Source organism: Lynx canadensis, chromosome A2, assembly GCF_007474595.2.
Source record: "Lynx canadensis isolate LIC74 chromosome A2, mLynCan4.pri.v2, whole genome shotgun sequence".
NCBI classification, from domain to species: Eukaryota; Metazoa; Chordata; class Mammalia; order Carnivora; family Felidae; genus Lynx; species Lynx canadensis.
The window spans coordinates 20,595,575-20,612,539 of record NC_044304.2 but is presented as its reverse complement, the minus strand read 5'-3'; the positions used below and the strand labels follow the sequence as shown (position 1 = coordinate 20,612,539).

The 16,965-nt window shown below is 53.3% G+C and overlaps 1 protein-coding gene across 3 annotated transcripts in view; it reads left to right on the top strand.

Annotated features, from left to right (window-relative positions):
• Positions 1 to 16,965, top strand: part of POC1A (POC1 centriolar protein A) — a 94,193-nt gene that overhangs the window by 31,299 nt on the left and 45,929 nt on the right. For all 3 annotated transcript variants that reach the window (XM_032592196.1, XM_030306932.1, XM_030306933.1), the window contains 3 exons: positions 3,145 to 3,278; positions 13,976 to 14,044; positions 16,494 to 16,592. In XM_032592196.1, coding sequence (XP_032448087.1) covers positions 3,145 to 3,278; positions 13,976 to 14,044; positions 16,494 to 16,592 — 302 coding nt within the window. The remainder of the gene's footprint in view (positions 1 to 3,144; positions 3,279 to 13,975; positions 14,045 to 16,493; positions 16,593 to 16,965) is intronic.

Sequence of the window (16,965 nt, the reverse complement as noted above, 5' to 3'; positions counted from 1 at the left end):
GGAGAGGCTGCCCCAGGCTGGTGGGGCTGGTGGGCAAGGCAGGAGAACAAGGAGGGAAAGGCAGTAGGTCCTGGCGTCTGGTACATCCTCACCCCCAGTCTGAGCCCTTTTCTAGAGTAAATGGTTCCAGATGTTTCCACCCCAGCTAGGAGGTCTTTGATATTCCTGCCATTTATACTGGAGCAGAGCTTTTGGTGTCCTTTCTCTGGAGGAGATTCCCTTCCCTGGGGTGGACTTGCCCAGGTGGGAGGCCCTGGCATGGCATCCACATCCTGACCCCGCCAGCCTGGTGGTGCTGGGAAGCCCTGGGCTCCCTGAGCTCACCCTCCCCCGATCCACCCTCCTGACCCTGGCTGTTCCTCTGCCAGCTTTGTCTCAGGTGGGGTGGGGTGGGGTGGGGTGGCGTTCTTTCCAGTACAGGCTGCCAAGGGCTGCAGAAACGAGAATAGAGTGCCCTTCTCCAGGCTCAGGGAGGCAGACATGCCAGGAGTAGCATTTGAAGCCCGAGGGAAGATGGGGCATAGGTAGCTGTTCTGCTGTGGGACTGAGGGCTTAGGGTGGCGGGGCTCCCCTGGGAGCATCTCCCAGTGTTTTGGCCCTCCTCGTCCCTCACTTCTCCGCCAATGTGAGCCAGCAATCGGTGAGCATAGCTGGCCCCTCAGGAGTGCAGGGCACTAGCTCTTAGCCTGTAGACTTACAGCCTGAAGTGCTGCCAGGGTGATGCCAGGCTAGGCCTGGGCTCTGCCTCCCTGGACAGGACTCTCTATTGAGGGGAGAGAAGGATTTGTTTTGTTTTTTGATGTTTATTTATCTATTTTTGAGAGAGAGAGGGAGAACACATGTGGGGGAGGGACAGGGAGAGGGTGAGAGTGAGGGAGAGGGAGAGGGAGAGGGAGAAGGAGAGGGAGACACAGAATCTGAAGCAGGTTCCAGGCTCTGAGCTGTCAGAGCCTGATGTGGGGGTCAAAACCACGAACCGTGAGATCATGACCTGGGCTGAAGTCAGATGCTTAACTGACTGAGCCACTCAGGTGCCCCCCCTACACACAGGTTTTTTTTTTTTTTTTTAAGTTTATTTAATTTGAGAGAGACAGCACATGTGAGTGGGGAGGGGCAGAGAGAGGGAGAGAATCCCAAGCAGACTCTGCACTGTCAGCGAGGGACCTGACGTGGGACTCGAACCCATGAACCGTGAGATCACAACCTGAGCTGAAATCAAGAGTCGGATGCTTAATGACTGAGCCACCCAGTTACCTCGGGAAGGATTTGCTTTTTATCATTCACCCAGTTGTGTAATCACAGTGACTATATACTGATGGTTAAAAAATTATTCTGGAAGTATGCAGAGTAAAAATTCCCTTATTTCTGTCCTACCCATAAGACTGTATAGGAGGGCCCTACCAGGAGCTCCTGTCCACATCCCTCTGCACATGTGTGTGCCCCTCTACATGTGGGTGGTGAAAGTCACACTCTGCACCTGTTCAGTTCCTGCTGGGGTCATCTATGGCTGTATTCTTTTGTTCTCCATGCCCCAAATCTAAGTAAGCACTGAGGACACTGACCTCCCCGTCCCCAGACATCATCACCCCCTCTGCAGGCTGGCTCCTGGAGTTCTGGTGCTTAAAGAGTGTTCAGACATAAATTGCCATGTTATGTAAAGCCCTGGCTGTCTCCCCCAAGTGTGCTCGGGAACATGTACCCACATTCCCCAGGCATATGAGCTTATCAGCTGGGCTGGTGTCTGAGGGGCTCCATGTTCCTCTGTGGGTTCTGCTGAAGGCCATTTTGCGGTGGATGTGTTTATTGCTCTTGCAGCCTCACAGTGCCAGGATGAGGGGTTGGTTTTAGAATTTGCCTTTCTGTTTGTGGCTGTTCTGATTTGGCAGGCCACGGTTATCTTATCCCCGCTGATGTCCCCTCCCAGGCCTGAATAGTGGGTATGAAGGCACCAGGGTCATCTTCAGCAGCTGCTTTAGAAGCTGCGATGTAGCTGGTGCTCACATTGTCGTCCCCATGTGGCCTGCCTGGGTCCAACTCACCCACTCACCCACTGCTTTCTGAGTCCCGCTCAGTGCCTGACACTGAGTCAAGCCCCTACCTGACAGAGCACACAGTCTAATGGGGGACCCAGCCCGGAATGAAATAGTTACACATAAATGTAAAAACACTGTTGTGAGGAGTACACCCACTGGAGACTCGTGGTGCTTCAGGAGGACAGTTCAAGGGGGTGGCCCCCAGGAGGCCAGGAGGCTTCTCGGAGGAGGTAACTGAGTAATGAGCTTCAAGGTCAGGGGAAGAGGTGGGCAAGGGTCTCCAGGGTCCATGGGGAATACTTGGAGAGCTGTCAGGCTGGAGAGCTGTCAAGGGCTGGGCTGGCTGGATCCTGCAGAGTGAGGGACACCGGGACGGATAGTGGGGTTTGGGTCAGGCCAATGGGGAAAAGAAAGTCATGAATGGAATTGAGCTTTTGAGTGTTGGGTAAAGTGGCAGGACCTAGAAACTGCGTGTGACACCAGGGGCAGCCGAGAGGCACATCTGAGGGCTCACTCTGTACAGAGGCCCCATAGGCAGGCTTATCCCCACGGCACCCCTGACATGTGAGTGCTATGATCCAGCAGGAGAAACAAACTGGCTTAAATGTGTCAGGGTGCTTGCTCAAGGTCATAAAGTGGGCCAGCAGGGAGGCCAGGATTGGAACCCAGGCCTGACTAGTTCCTGAGCGTGTCTTACCGTCTGCCTGCCTGCCCCACACTCTTGTAGGGCAGGGGCATGGTATTGGGACTTCAGGGGATTTCTTTTCCACCTCATTCCCCCTGAGTAGCAGTATGAAAGACAGACGGAGCATTACGTTTGAGCACTCCATTCTGCCCCAGCTCGACACTCTGTGTGCTGTGAGAGGTGGGGGAATCACCTGATCCCACTGGCCTTGTCGCTTGTGCGCCCGCTTGCCCTGCATCTCCCGCTGTTGGTTCTCAGCTCTGGAGGAGTCTGCTCTTGTTCCTGTGCTGCACTTCTGGGAAAGCCTTGTGGGGCTCCCCATAGCTCCTTGGAGCCGAGCCTCGGTTGGTCCCGATTGCCCATCTCTGGGCTTCAGCTGTATCCCCCGGCCTCCCAGCCAGTGCCTGACAGATGTCCCTTCCCTAGTGCACAGCGCAGCAGTGAATGCACTCTCCTTCCACCCATCCGGAAACTACCTGCTCACGGCCTCCAGCGACTCGACCCTGAAGATCCTGGACCTCATGGAGGGCCGGCTGCTCTATACTCTCCACGGGCATCAGGTGAGGCCATCGGCCTGGCACTGAGTGGTGTAGAGGGAGGCGAAGGTGCCGCCTTGAGGCACATGCAGGGCTGTGGTTCATCTGAGGTGGGCCTTCCCTTGGAGCCCATTGGGGATGGCTTCTGTGGTCCCCTCACAGTCTGGGCAGTGGAGCGAAGGGCGGAAACAGGTTTGCCCCTCATGGGGCCCATGAGCTCCGGCAGAAGTGCTGGGCCTGGTACCACAGCTGCGAAGGGGGTGCAGGAGCTAACTTGGGAGTGGGACGGAGCCATTCAGACATGGTTGGCACATTTATCCCAGGGAGCTACATGGAATCTGCCCCCTGAGTGACCTCAGGCATCCCTTGGTTGAGTAGAGCCCTGGACCCCATGCCCTGAATTGCCATTGGGGTCTCTTGAGGGTTCTGCAGATGTTGATGCCTTTGGAGATAGAAACTAACAGGTATCTCTCAGAGACGAGTGCTTAGGATGGACATCTTCCTGTGTGTTTGTTTGGGAATTCCTGGAATTGAATCAAGGGACCTCTCTGAGCAACCTTCGCCAATGCAGCTGGTGCCCTGGACTCTCTCAGTGGGCAGTGGCCAGGCGCGGGGCCATGGTGAGGTGGGCTGCCTGCCGCTCTCCTAGAAGCCGGTCTGGGAGTCACTCTCTCACCTTCACCCCCACACCAGCCCCCAATTATGGCTGAGCTGTCTCCTGCTGGGCAGAACAGAATGTCTCCTGTTGGGACATAGTTGCCACACCCAAGTTGGACATGGGGTGCAGAGACCAGAGCTGTCAGTTTGTCGCCTTCTCCACCTGTGAGCAGGGGGGCAGGCTCTTGAGGACTGAGGGAGGCCCTGGGGTGCCCGTGTATCTTGGGCAGGGAGCAAGGTGTGGTGTCTAGCTAGGGCTCTGGATTCACTGCCATCGGAGTCAGGCACACGGGGGCCATTGGCCATTGGCTGTGGCTTGGCGTGGGAGCATGGGCCTTGTCTTCTGCTTCCTTGGGACCTGGAAGGCTCCTTGCTGTCCTCAGCCCATGGTGACCCCTTGTCCTCCATGTCACATGTCTGCAGTGCAGGACATGTCTCATTCTCCCAGCAACTGGCACATCTACGTGTAATATGTGGCCCCGGGGCTGGGTGACCTCTGCTCTTGTTACAGAGCCACCTTTGTTATTTCTTTGGCAAGTCAGTTATTCAGATTCATGTGTAACCAGTTTGAGATCTTATAACCAAGGAGGGTATTTGAAAACCACCCGAATGGTGCTGTCTCTCCTGCTCCCCACAGAAAGAAAGCAATATCCAGAAACATGCAAACAGATGTGTGCCAAGTGATCATCCAGGGCTTTCAGTGTGTGTGTGTGTGTGTGTGTGTGTGTGTGTGTGTGTGTGTGTGTAAAGGTTCTTTAAACAGCTGACTCACCTCTTAGCCTGATAACCCTAGAAATGTGGTGTCTAAGTGCCTGTCCTGTGTTTGGGCACAGCATCAAGCACATAACGGAAACCCATTGACCTTCTTCTGGAGAAGTGAAACAGGGACCAAGTGAGACGGCGCAGTTGCCTGTCTGCCGTTGAACCTGGAAATGTGGGAACTAGGCCAAGGGACATCTGGGTTCACATAGCCCCATGCAGATGTATAGTCCTCTTGGGCTCCCTGATCATGAAGTCCATTCCCTGGTCTACCTTTCCAGAAAGATTTGCATCTGGGCTGTTTGGTGACTTGAGCATTCACATTCTGTTCCAGGAGGTGGCTAAGTGCCCCCATAAGGCCCAGCTGCCACAAGCCACTTCTTGAAGTGTGTGACTGTGTGGCCCCAGGGGTCCCCACTGGGTCCTCAGTGCCCAGGGATTCCATCCCACAGATGAGGATGGCCGATTTGAAAGTACTTTTGATCCAGATGGGGCAACTGAGGCCCAGAGAGTGGTTTGAATTGTCGGGGTCCCATGCAGCTTAGGGTGGCAGAGCTGGGATAAGTATCCATGTCTCTACGGTTCGACTCTGAGTACTCACTTGCCTCACACACCCACTTTTATTTTACTTATCTATTTAAAGTTTATTTATTTTTGAGAGAGAGAAAGAGAGAGCACAAGTGAAGGAGAGGCAGAGAGAGAGATAGGGAGACACAGAATCCGAAGCAGGTTCTAGGCTCCGAGCAGTCAGCACAGAGCCTGACATGGGGCTCAAACTCACAAACCATGAGCTCGTGACCTAAGCTGAAGTTGGACAGTTAACCCACTGAGCTACCCAGGCACCCCCCACACACAGCTTTTAGATGTCAAGTTGTGATTTCACTCTTGTCTTTAGATCACTGATCTGTGGAGGAGGCCAGCAGGCCTTGTGGCTGCTGTGTCCCAGCCTTGCTGCTACATGACCTCATTCTGATTCAGCAGGAGGGAACCAAGTGAAACTTTGGTTTGGACTTGGAGGACCTCCTTGTGACCATCCCTGGGCGTGGCCCGGAGAGAGCTGTGGGAGGGAAGGCTATTGAGTTTTTTCGGCCAACTGGAGCACACCCCCCTCCTGCTTTCAGTTCCACACCTGTGAGAAAGGCAGGGCCAGCTGGGCAGGGGGTGGCACACCAGCTGAGAGAAGCCAGCCACAGGAAGCCAATGCTGGGGGTGAGACAGCCCTCAGCTGGGAGGGGGCTCTGGGTATGTGCCAGGGAAGTGCCTGTGTCCCGCGTGAGGGCAGGGCCTGAGCCAGCTCCTGTGGGGGAGCACTGAGGGAGCAACAGCGTGGAGAAGAAGGGTCAGGGGAAGCAGTGCTGTTGGGCTGACGCTTTCTTTTTTTTTTTTTTTTTTTTTTTTTTAAATTTTTTTTTTCAACGTTTATTTATTTTTGGGACAGAGAGAGACAGAGCATGAACGGGGGAGGGGCAGAGAGAGAGAGGGAGACACAGAATCGGAAACAGGCTCCAGGCTCCGAGCCATCAGCCCAGAGCCCGACGCGGGGCTCGAACTCCCGGACCGCGAGATCGTGACCTGGCCGAAGTCGGACGCCCAACCGACTGCGCCACCCAGGCGCCCCAGGGCTGACGCTTTCTTATCTGGGTTGAGGCTGGAAGTCTGATATGCCATTTAGTTGTGTTTTAATGTTTATTTTTGAGAGAGAGAGAGAGAGACAGAGTGAGAGCAGGGGAGTGGCAGAGACGGGAGGCATACACAGAATCCAAAGCAGGCTCCAGGCTCTGAGCTGTCAGCACAGAGCCCGACAGGGCTTGAACCCACCAACTGTGAGATCACGACCTGAGCCAAAGTTGGCTGCTTAACTGACTGAGCCACCCAGGTGCCCCATCTATTTAGTTGTCTTTTAAAGGCATGGGGGCACCAGGACGGAGGCGCTTGCCAAGTGCCAGAGCTAAGATCAGGATCACCCAACGCAGCCTGGGTCTTCTGTACTGCTTTGAGGGCAGCTTGTCAACCTGGGAGTCTGACCATAGCAGCAGTTTGGTGGTTCTCTAGCATGCACTTGGTCACACCTCCCATTGGCCCATGTGAGGCTGGCTCACTTTGTGAGGTTAGAGGTGGATGTCAATTATAAGCTTATTGTGGGCCTCGAGGATTCTGGTGCTTTTCTTCTGAAGTCCTGGCTTTGGGACTCTGAGCTACAAAGGGCCATTCAGGGGATGTAGCTGGGGACAGAGAGACTCCTGTCCCATGGGTGTTTGATGCCACACAGACTGTACCCTGGGAATAGTTCCTTGGCTGCAGCTGTGGCCCTTGTGGCTCTACAGAGGCTTCCACGCGTGAGTGTCTTCAAGTGCTTGGCTGCTGGGTGGCAGGCCTAAGAGCTGAGCAAGCCCTTTGCTAGCTCAAGTCCTTGGGCCCTGGCCCCTCAATAGCTCTGCTGCTTCAGCTGTGATGGGCCTCAGTGATGAGGAGGCAGCGGGTGGCAAGTTACCAAATGCAACCTGAGCAGACACTGACCCCTTTGCCAAGGCAGGGGTTGGGGCTGAGCAGTTGGGTAGCCGTCTACCTCCAGCCTAATCTGCCCAAGTGGAGAGTGGACAGAGCAGGGAGGGCGCTGCCAGCCTGAATGTGGTACATTGCCCTCTTTATTCTGCCTTTGTCCCTGGGAACGCAGGAGCAATTTCTCTCTCTGTGGCTTGAGCTGGTAAAGAGCCTGCACCAGTCACCTTTGCCAGCTTCTTTTTTTGAGGCCAAGTGCTAGGATGCATTCGGTTGAGGAGGGTTCATACAGCCTTATCTGGTCAGTGATGGTGCCCAGCTTTTTAAGGAAACACCCCAGTATTTCCAGGAACAAATAGCTTGTACCCACCTGTTTCTGGTTTGGAAAAGCCATGAGTACTGTCACATCTTGTTCAGTTAAGTCTGGGTTTCAGGAGGCTGCAGATGAGAGGAAAGGCCTTGGGCATCAAGGTCAGGCCATTCCAGCGTTGCCTCTTACCCTGGGACATTGGGCAAGACCTTGACTTTGCTAAGACTTTGCTCATTTGTAAGAACTCCTGTATCTGCCTCATAACAGGAGAGGGTGTGTCTACATTCCCCAGCACCAGACATAGTAGATCCTCACAGATGTTGGTCCCTTTCCACTTCAGCTCTTGGAAAAGATCTTTTGTTGCTCTAGGTGAGAGCTCTTTAAAAGGCTGTTGAATGGGAAGCTTGGGTGGCTCAGTCGGTTAAGTGTCCAACTCGATTTGGCTCAGGTCATGATCTCATGGTCCGTGGGATCGAGCCCTGCGTCAGGCTCTGCCGTGACTTCATGGAGCCTGCTTGGGATTCTCTGTCTCTATCCCTCCCCTGTTCACACACACTTTCTCTTTCTTTCAAAATGAGTAATAAACATTTAAAAATAAATAAAAGGCCATTGAATGTTTCTGTTTTGGGCATGGTTCTGGCACCCTGGGTGGGCAGTCAGTCTTTAGTAGGAAAATGAATCCATGGTAGGGGACTCTGATGGCTTCACCCCTTTCTATGGGCACAGGGCCATAGCCGTCAGCCCCTCCCCCGCTGGGATGGGAGTGCCTGTTTTCCTTCCACCCACTCTCCCACAGAGTGTTTCAAGGGTTTATCTGGCTTTTTGTTTAGTCTTGTCCTCATCTCCCCCAGAACATCCTCTTGCTTTGGTTTCTCTTTTGTCACACAGCTCCTGAAATCTGTCCCTGTGGTGACTCCTCTGAAAATACTTGTCCCCACCAGTTGCTCTGAGTAGGTGTGGCCTGCTGGTGCCTTGGTCCACAGGTCTGTTTGCAGTGCCCATTATTAGTCCCGCCTGTCAGGCCACATTCTACAGCCCAATTCCTGGAGGACAGGCCAGGTATCTGTTGGCAGTGGCCTGGCAGAGGTGCCAGTGCCCTCTCTGGGGCTCTGGAAGGTCTTGCCCTGGGAATCTGCCACAGCTTTGACACTTAAGCAAGAGGAAAAGGAGCCCCTGCTTCTTTTTTTTATTTTTTAAATATATGAAATGTATTGTCAAACTGGTTTCTATACAACTCCCAGTGCTCATCCCAAAAGATGCCCTCTTCAATACCCACCACCCACCCTCCCCTCCCTCCCACCCCCCATCAGCCCTCAGTTTGTTCTCATTTTTTAAGAGTCTCTTATGCTTTAAGGAGCCCCTGCTTCTTGCTGAATCCAGTATAGACTTAGGGGTGTCAGGGCACACAGGGGCCTCTTCATCCTGTCCCACCCCTCACCTTGCAGCAGGGAAGAGCAGAAGAAGGTAGGACTTCCCCAGCAAGTACAGCTATTGTTTGAAACCTTGTGCCCTGAGCGAGGCCCCCATAGCTCTGGGTGGCAAGTGTGGGGGCAGTGTGCTAGAAATACAGATTTATTTTTCTGTATTTTCTGAAACATAATCTTGAGCCATGCTCATTTGGTTTAACTCCCCAGAGCTATTTGGGAGAGGATGGTGGGCGGGACGTGGGTGGGAGTTAAATCTGGTGTTTATGGCTATGCAGTTGGCGTTCATGTTGCTGTGGAGTGACTGAGCTGCACGGGAATCACTGGGCATGTGGTTCCACGCACCCCAGCTGGCTCATGGTGCAGGTGAGCAGCCATCCAACTAAGGGCCTAGAACCCAGAACTGGCGCTGCTGTCTGCACCTGGGGCTGTGCTCCTGGGCTTGTTTACTGTGAAATCACAGGCTCAGGGCACGGGATCCACCCACGTCCCTGGGAGCTTGTGTCATGCCAGAGCCTAGGCTGGGGCTGGGCAAGTGGCAGTAAAGGGGTACACATGGTCAAGGAGGAGAGGCGGCAGTGTGACAGAGTGGCCTGGGATGCATGGGCTGCCCCTAGGTGGCTCCAGGTGGAAGGAGGCTCTCTGAACGTGCTCCCCCCCACCCCCGCCGACCCGCCCTGCCACCTTGTTTCTTCCGGCACTCTGCGGCCCCTTGTGTAGTCATTTCATTTTGGAAAATTAGGTTTATGCTTGGGAAGCTCAGACCTGGTTTGGATGGTTGGGCACCTCCTGGGAGAGGTGAGGGGACATCACGAGGGAGAACAGCTCATGTACTCCTACCTGAGTAAACCAAGAGGCCTGCCTGGCCTTCTGTCCCCTGCCAGCAGCCCAGGGTTGAGGATTGGGAGGAGGTGTCCTTGGCCAAGGTCAGGAGAGAGCCTCAGCATTTCTGGGCACCAGCTCTTCCCAGAGGCCACTCCGTAGTCCACGGGGCCACTACTCAGACACAGGAGCCAGCCCACAGCAAGATGCTGGTGAATGAGTGCAGGAGCCTCCCTGGTGTGGGGCTTGTGGAAGAAGCAGCCTGGGGAATCAGAGACCAGGGCTCCCACACCAGAGGCCACTTATGCCACCTTGGTCTCCATGTCTTTGTTTAATGGTCACTCTTCTGTTACTTCTGACACCAGGCATGTGTTGTGACCTTACTATTTGTTGGCTGGTAGCCAGTGAAAAACATTACAAAAGCCTCGTGAGGTGGTGGTGGATGGGGTACCTGGCTGGGTCTTTGCCAGCATAGCTGTTGTGGACACGGTGGTCAGAGTTCAGGTGCACAGGGGCCTCAGGGAGTCCGGTGGAAGGGAGCGAGGAGAGCAGGGGGGTCTGGACCAGCTATAGGGGCCCTAAAGGGAAAGTCACCCAGAAGCTATGGGAGCTAAACACCATGGGCTCCTTTGTTTTGCCTTTTTTTTTTTTTTTTTTTTTCAAGTTTCTTGATTAACACCTTGCTGTTCAAGAGTGAAGAAAGCAGACTGTGCGGGGCTCTTGGTTTGGAGGTTGTCAAGGCAAAGATGGCGTTTGGTGAAGTGACTGGGTGTGGGCCTAGCCAACCTCGAGGGCCACATGCAGCTGCATCAGGAGGGAGAGTGGGGTGGGAGGCCAGGCTGCATCCAGTGCTCATGACGACCAAGCAGAATGAATGGTGTCTCACCAAAGCTGGCCAGATCCAGAAAGGGAGGGAAGGATCTGGTTGAGCCTGTGAGGCATCCTACTTGTAGACATGGCCTGGAGCCAGAGGGGACCAGGATCTCAGGCAGGTAAACACCTCTGGCATTCAGACCACACTGTTAAAGTCTCAGCAGAGAGTTCAGAGTCATACTCAGGAGTCTCTGGAGAGGCCCCTGGGTCTTGCCTGGGAGAAGAAACAATTTGGCAACATTCCTGCCCTGAGCTGGTGAACTAATGCATTGAGAGTAACTGATTAACCAAAAAGAATAAGCCACCTTGAAGGCAGAATGATCTCAACGTGTATCACATTGGATCAGTGTCTGTGACAAAAGCGCCCATCAAGCCCCCATGGTTTGGAAACTACAGTGCACTCCAAAATGTAACTGCTGGGCTAAAGAGTAAATCGCTGTGGAAACTAAATGTTTGGAGGTGGCCACCAGTGAGAATATTGCATATTGGAAACTTTGAGGATGTATCTAGGGTGGTAATCAGAGGCAAATGTGTAGCCTTAAAGGAGTTTATTTAAAACGGAGAGAGATTAGAAATAACTGAATTAAGAGCTCAATGCCAGAGGTCACAGAAAGATCCTGAAGCAAGAGAAGACTGGAGCTCGAAGTGAGGACCCCTGAGCAGGCCGGTGGGGCTGGAGCACCAGTGAGGGCAGGAGGAGGGGCCCTGGCGAGGTTGGTGGGGGCTGGGGTTGTCTGGGTGCCGAAGGGTTGGGATGATGTTTGTCAGTGGTGGAGAAGCTCGGTCTGCGTTCTAGTCCCTGCTGGTTTTGTCCCACAGCAGAGCCTAGGGCCACCTGCTCCCCGGGGCTGTTTTTGTGGGCCACAGACAGACAGGCAAGAGCGTTTGTGGAATGTTGCTCTTTCCAGGAACACCAAGGTACCTGGTGTGGGAGCTGAGCAATCCTCTGGGTAAATGGGCACTGCTGGGGAAGACCGTGGGTCTCACCCCCAAGATTCCCCTTACTGCTTGTATGTTGCTGGCATCATCCCCAGAGAGTTTCCTGGCATTTGGACTCCGGGGAAAGCGCTAGCCTCTGCTTTCTGGTCCCAGTCCCCCACCACGCCACAGGCTACCGGCCGCCTTCTTCAGTGGTGCTGCCACTGCTTGTCCTCCAGCAAGTTTTTTAAGTTTACTTATTTTGAGAAGGGGAGAGAGAAAGTGAAAGACAGGCTCCACTCTGTGTCAGCACAGAACCTGACATGGGGCTAGATCCCACGTACCGTGAGATCATGACCTGAGCCACAATCAAGAGTCAGACACTTAACTAAATGAGCCACCCAGGCGCCCTTGGCCTCCAGAATCTTGTCGGCAACTTGGCATCTGGTGGCTGAGTGACAACAGGAAAGGAGACTGGCTGATGAATATTTGTTTGGTTCCTTAGTTGCTCTGACTTCTTGGAAACCCGCTATTCCTCAGTGAGCTCTGGACAGGCAAAGAGCCTGTGTCTGTTGACACTGCGTGTCCTGGTTTCCTTCTCTTTTCTCTCTTCCTTTTTTGTTTTTCCTCAAAATGAAAATAGCTTTGTTGTTTTGTTTTTATATTAACATAGCAATACCATACACTTCACTGTTTAAGAGTTCCAAGTATGAGGAATTAACAAAGATTTTCCAAGAATCAAATGAAAGTCACCTGAAATTTCCATCCCGCACCCCACTGTGTTAACCCTTGGGGATTGTTCACCCGGAAGAGTATTAGGGTGACGCGTGATCTGCTCCCTCCCGCACTCGGCCCTGCACTTGTGGCTCACGATGCCTTGCACCTGGCATTTCACACTCCCTGGTGTAATTGACATTCCCCATCATAAGAATGGATCTCCTTTGTCCTATTGGATGGCCATATAGGACTCCCGACTGCCCTGAACCCCAGGCCCTCGGAGACCCATCTGTGAGAGGAGGTGGGGAGAGGCACAGGCTGGAGGCTTTGTCTCTGACCTCTTGGGCCTTGGTCTCTCCTCTGGGACGCATCACCCGTAGGAAGGGTAAGCGTGCAAACCATCCTCTGAAGGTGAAGTGGGTAAGTGCAGGTTAGTGTTAGCTGGCCTTGTACTTACTTTCTTCTTCACCACCTTCATTATGGGCACCTTGGAGAGGAGGGGCCGTGGATACAATGGGGAAGTGTGGGGGTACATATTCCTTCCTGCCCAGCGTACCCAGGGGCATCTTTCCACCTGCCTGTCTCTTCTGGGCAGGCAGAAGCTGGTCTCGTTCCATGACTTCAGATCCGTTTTTTAGCCCAGAACTTCTCTGTCTTTTCCAGCATCGTGGAGGTGTGTCCCAGTGTTCCTCTTGTCCATGGCTCCACCTCTTATGTCTGCCCCATGGCCAGAGGCATCTCATTTGGGCAGTTGGGGCTCTTGCTGCTCCCTGCTCTGGTCTGGAGGAACTGAGGTGGCCTTTGTAATAGTGGCCATGCTGTCATCAGTTAGGAGAGAATCTGTTTTATCTGGTTTTTCTTTGGGAATGCCAAGTACTACCACACTGAAAGTTTGGCCAGGAGGAAGAGATGGTTCACGGTGGTGTGTGAACAGATTCTTGCTCCGTGCATCTTTCTGCAGCAGATTTCAGGCATGTGAGGAAGAGCCCTCCCTCTTTACTAGAGGATTATGCGCCCCTGCTCCAAGCCCGGATAAACTCACGGGCCCTCAAAGCACTGCGTGGCACAGGCCTGGCGTGTCCCTTCTGATGGTCATGTGGACCTTCAGCACCTGGGAAGCCGGAGCTGGTACTTCTTCCCCAAAGGTCCTAACATAAAGAAAGTGATTTGCACATTAGAGGGAGACATCTCGTTGCTCCTCTGTTCAGACACCTTTCATAACCCCCTCCCCAGCCTCCTTCCTACCCTGATTCTGGCCTCCTGTGTCACCTGGGCTCCCTGACTGCACCCCGTTTCTGCTCATTGGCTCCTCCTCAGGGCTGCACACTTCTCTGGTCAGCTGCAGGGTGGTGTCGGGGAGGAGCACGACCTGGGCCAGGGGGACCCAAGTTCTGGTGCCAGTGCTGGGCCTGGGATAAGTCAGTGTACCTGTCCGACCTCCATCTTATCCTTGGGAAGTGGGCACAGTGATGGCAACCCAGCAGGGCTTTCTGCCTACCTATGACCCCCTGGCTTGGCCTTTGTGCTGTCAGTGGCGGTGGGGAGCAGAGGCCTCAGCAGTGACACTCACGGCTGAGCTCTGCAGGTGTCTCTGCCAAAGGTGAGGGAGGACAAGGGGCTAAATGAGGCCCTTAGCCCTTTGTCCTGCTGCTGCTCCCATTCGGGAGCTTCTGGTTTTCTTCCTGTGCATTTAGCATCTATGGTGACCTTTGGTGTTTTTTCTTGTTTGTTTGTTCTGACAGGGTCCAGCCACCACTGTTGCTTTTTCAAGAACGGGAGAGTATTTTGCTTCTGGAGGTTCTGATGAACAAGTAAGTAAAGATTGGTCTAAGACATGTTGACTGGTACTTATCAGAAGAGAACAGGAGGTCAGAGCATCTTGAGGATGGGCCAGGTTTCACTAGCTTCCTTGGTGTCTTTCAGCGACCATGAAGGCTGGCACTTGGGGTGGGGTACTTAGACCCAGGGTGCTCGTCTCCTTAAAGCAGGTCTCCTAGGGGTGCTGACCCCGTGGCAGCATCTTAAAACCCTAACTGCTCAAACCAGCATGGGATGGAAGGATCCTGAGCTATCATTGCCATGAAAAAGTTAAAATGAAGGTTCTTAATAACTTCTTTTTCCTGATGAGATAATTAGGGGATATATACATAGCCTGGCAATGTGGGCAATGTGGCAAAAGCTTCATATTTCATTTAATCCTCATGGTGGCCCTGTGGACAGGGCCTCTGGTCCCTCCATTGTATGATGAGGAAACTGAGGCTCAGCAGATGACAGAGATCAGGCTGCCCTGGAGCCCCCACCTCTGTCATCTGCCCTCTTTGCTCCTATTCTGCAAATAGTTTTGAGGGATCAGATTTTCAGACTGCATGGCTGCAGGGAGAAGACACGTGTGAGGAGGTCCTGTCCCATTTTGTCACCCTGTGTGCCCAAGCTTTCTGCCCGTCAGCCCAGGTACCTCCTGCCCAGAATGTTCTCTGTCTCTTTTTTTTTTTTAACATTTATTTATTTTTGGGAGAGTGAGAGAGTGCAAGCGGCAGAGGGGCAGAAAGAGTGAGAGAATCCTAAGCAGGCTCTGTGCTGGTGGCGCAGAGCCTGACGCAGGGCTCATACTCACGAACCGTGAGAACACAACCTGAGACGAAATCAAGAATCAGACACTTAACCGACTGAGCCACCCAGGTGCCCCCAGAATGTTCATTCTCTTGATGCTGGGCCTCACAGCTCTGCTCAGCCAGAAAAGTCCCATTGGCCTTCCAATGAGCCCCAACCCCATTCCCGTGGACCGATCCGGGTCGAGTTTCTGCCAAGAAAGCAGAGGGTTGTTGGAAGCTCTTTCAGCATGGCTTGGATAAGAGGCAGTGTGTGTCTCCCCCCACCAGCACTGGTTTCATGTGCTAACCAGACAAGGGAGGAGGAAGACCAAGGGGACCCCTGAGCTGTCCCTGGGTGTGGAGGCCTGGCTCATTGCTTAAGCAAGAGAAAATAGTGCAGTAGAGTCATACTAGAAATAGTCATGGTAAAAGAAAGTCACATAGTACGAGAGGCAGCCTGGTAGAAAGTAGGGCTTCCGCCCACTCTGGGCCCTCCTCAGGCAGCCACTCCTATCAGCTCCCTGGCTGCTTTATTAAAGTCTGCTCTGAGAGCCTTTTTGGAGAGACATTTGAATCTTCACATTCGTAATACTGTTCTATTCCCGGGAATTTTTCAAGACTAGCACAGTTACAAATGGCCCTGTGAACAAGGGGGTGTGTGCTAATTCTGTTTGTAGGCGGGAGGAATGAGAGACCTTAATGGCCATGATTCAGGGAGCGGTAAACGGTAGGCTTCTCTAGGAGTGGCAAACAGCCTCAGGAAAGTGTCCTGCTTATGCTGAGTTTTCGTCTTACCTGGACACAGGGCTTTTCTGTGGTCTCACTTGAGCACTGGCCACGCTCCACAATTCCTGCTGTACTGGAAGTGACCCTGGCAGAGGGCAGCCACATGGGGCTGATTCTCTCCAATAGGAACGTTCTTGCTCCCCAGCAGGGCTGTTTGCCAAGCTTTTGTTGGAGGAGCCTTAGGATGTGAAAATCCTTCCAGTGGACTGTGGAATAAGGGGTGTGTTGCCCATGGCTCCCTGGGTACCAGTGTCTGTGCCAAGCTGTCTCTGTGAGGTCAGAAGATCATCCCCTTTTCACAAATGGGAAACTGAGTCACAGAGAGGTTGAATCCCTTGCCTAGAGCCACACAGTAAGGGACGGAGCCGGGAATTTGACCGCAGTGGTCTGGTGTAACAGGCCAGGCCACAACCCTCGGGAGCTTCTATTTTAGTGGGGAGACATGATAAATGAGGAAGAGGGACAAAGAAATTAAATAACTACGAAGTTTGATGCTATGGAGGAAATAAGTAGAGAGCTATGATAAAAGTTAGTAGGAGGCCAGGGAAGCGCTCTCTGAGAAGATGCTGTGGAAGAGGACACTCTAGCTTGAGGAGACAGCTACACTTGGGCTGGGACACGGCAGGGAGGGACCAGCAAGTACAAAGACCTCGTGGCAGCATGCAGTGACTCCATCCTGATGGCACACCCAGGTCTTCTCGAGGCCTGTCCGGAAAGCCTGGGAGGTGGGGCAGGTCCCAGAGTTGAGCTGGGGTGTCTGGTGGGGACTATCCTGCCACTGGCCTAGAACTTTCGAGGTGGCCTCTGGGCTCGCATTTTCCATGAAGTAGGACTGGCAAGGATTTTTCTCCTCCTGATTCTCTGTGCTTGTGGGTCTTGGCAGGTGATGGTTTGGAAGAGTAACTTTGATGTTGTCGATTATGGAGAAGTCACAAAAGTGCACAGGCCCCCAGCCACCCTGGCCACCTCCTCCAGGAATCTGGTAAGTGGCTCATCGGGTATGTCGTGAGCCCTGAAACTCTGGTGGTCATGGCAAACGGTGAATAATACTTCGGCACTTGTACTTTGTTTCAAATCTAGAATTAACAAGCAAGATGTGAGGACTGCAGGTGCCGAGGCCCCCTGCCATTTGACCAGGGGGTGTTTCCATGGCATATGCTACTGATGGTTGAGGAAAGGAAGGACCTGTCCCCTGCTGAGGCTTGGGCCACAGGACCCTGCAGGAGGTTCCTAGAGGGCGTGGGGCCTGGGCCACAGCTGGGACGGATGGGAAAGGCCCAGCCCTGTTGCTCTCACTTCCCTTTTTTTTTTTAAACCATGGAAAGGAAGTTCCTCAGCCACAAGCCATTTTTAGT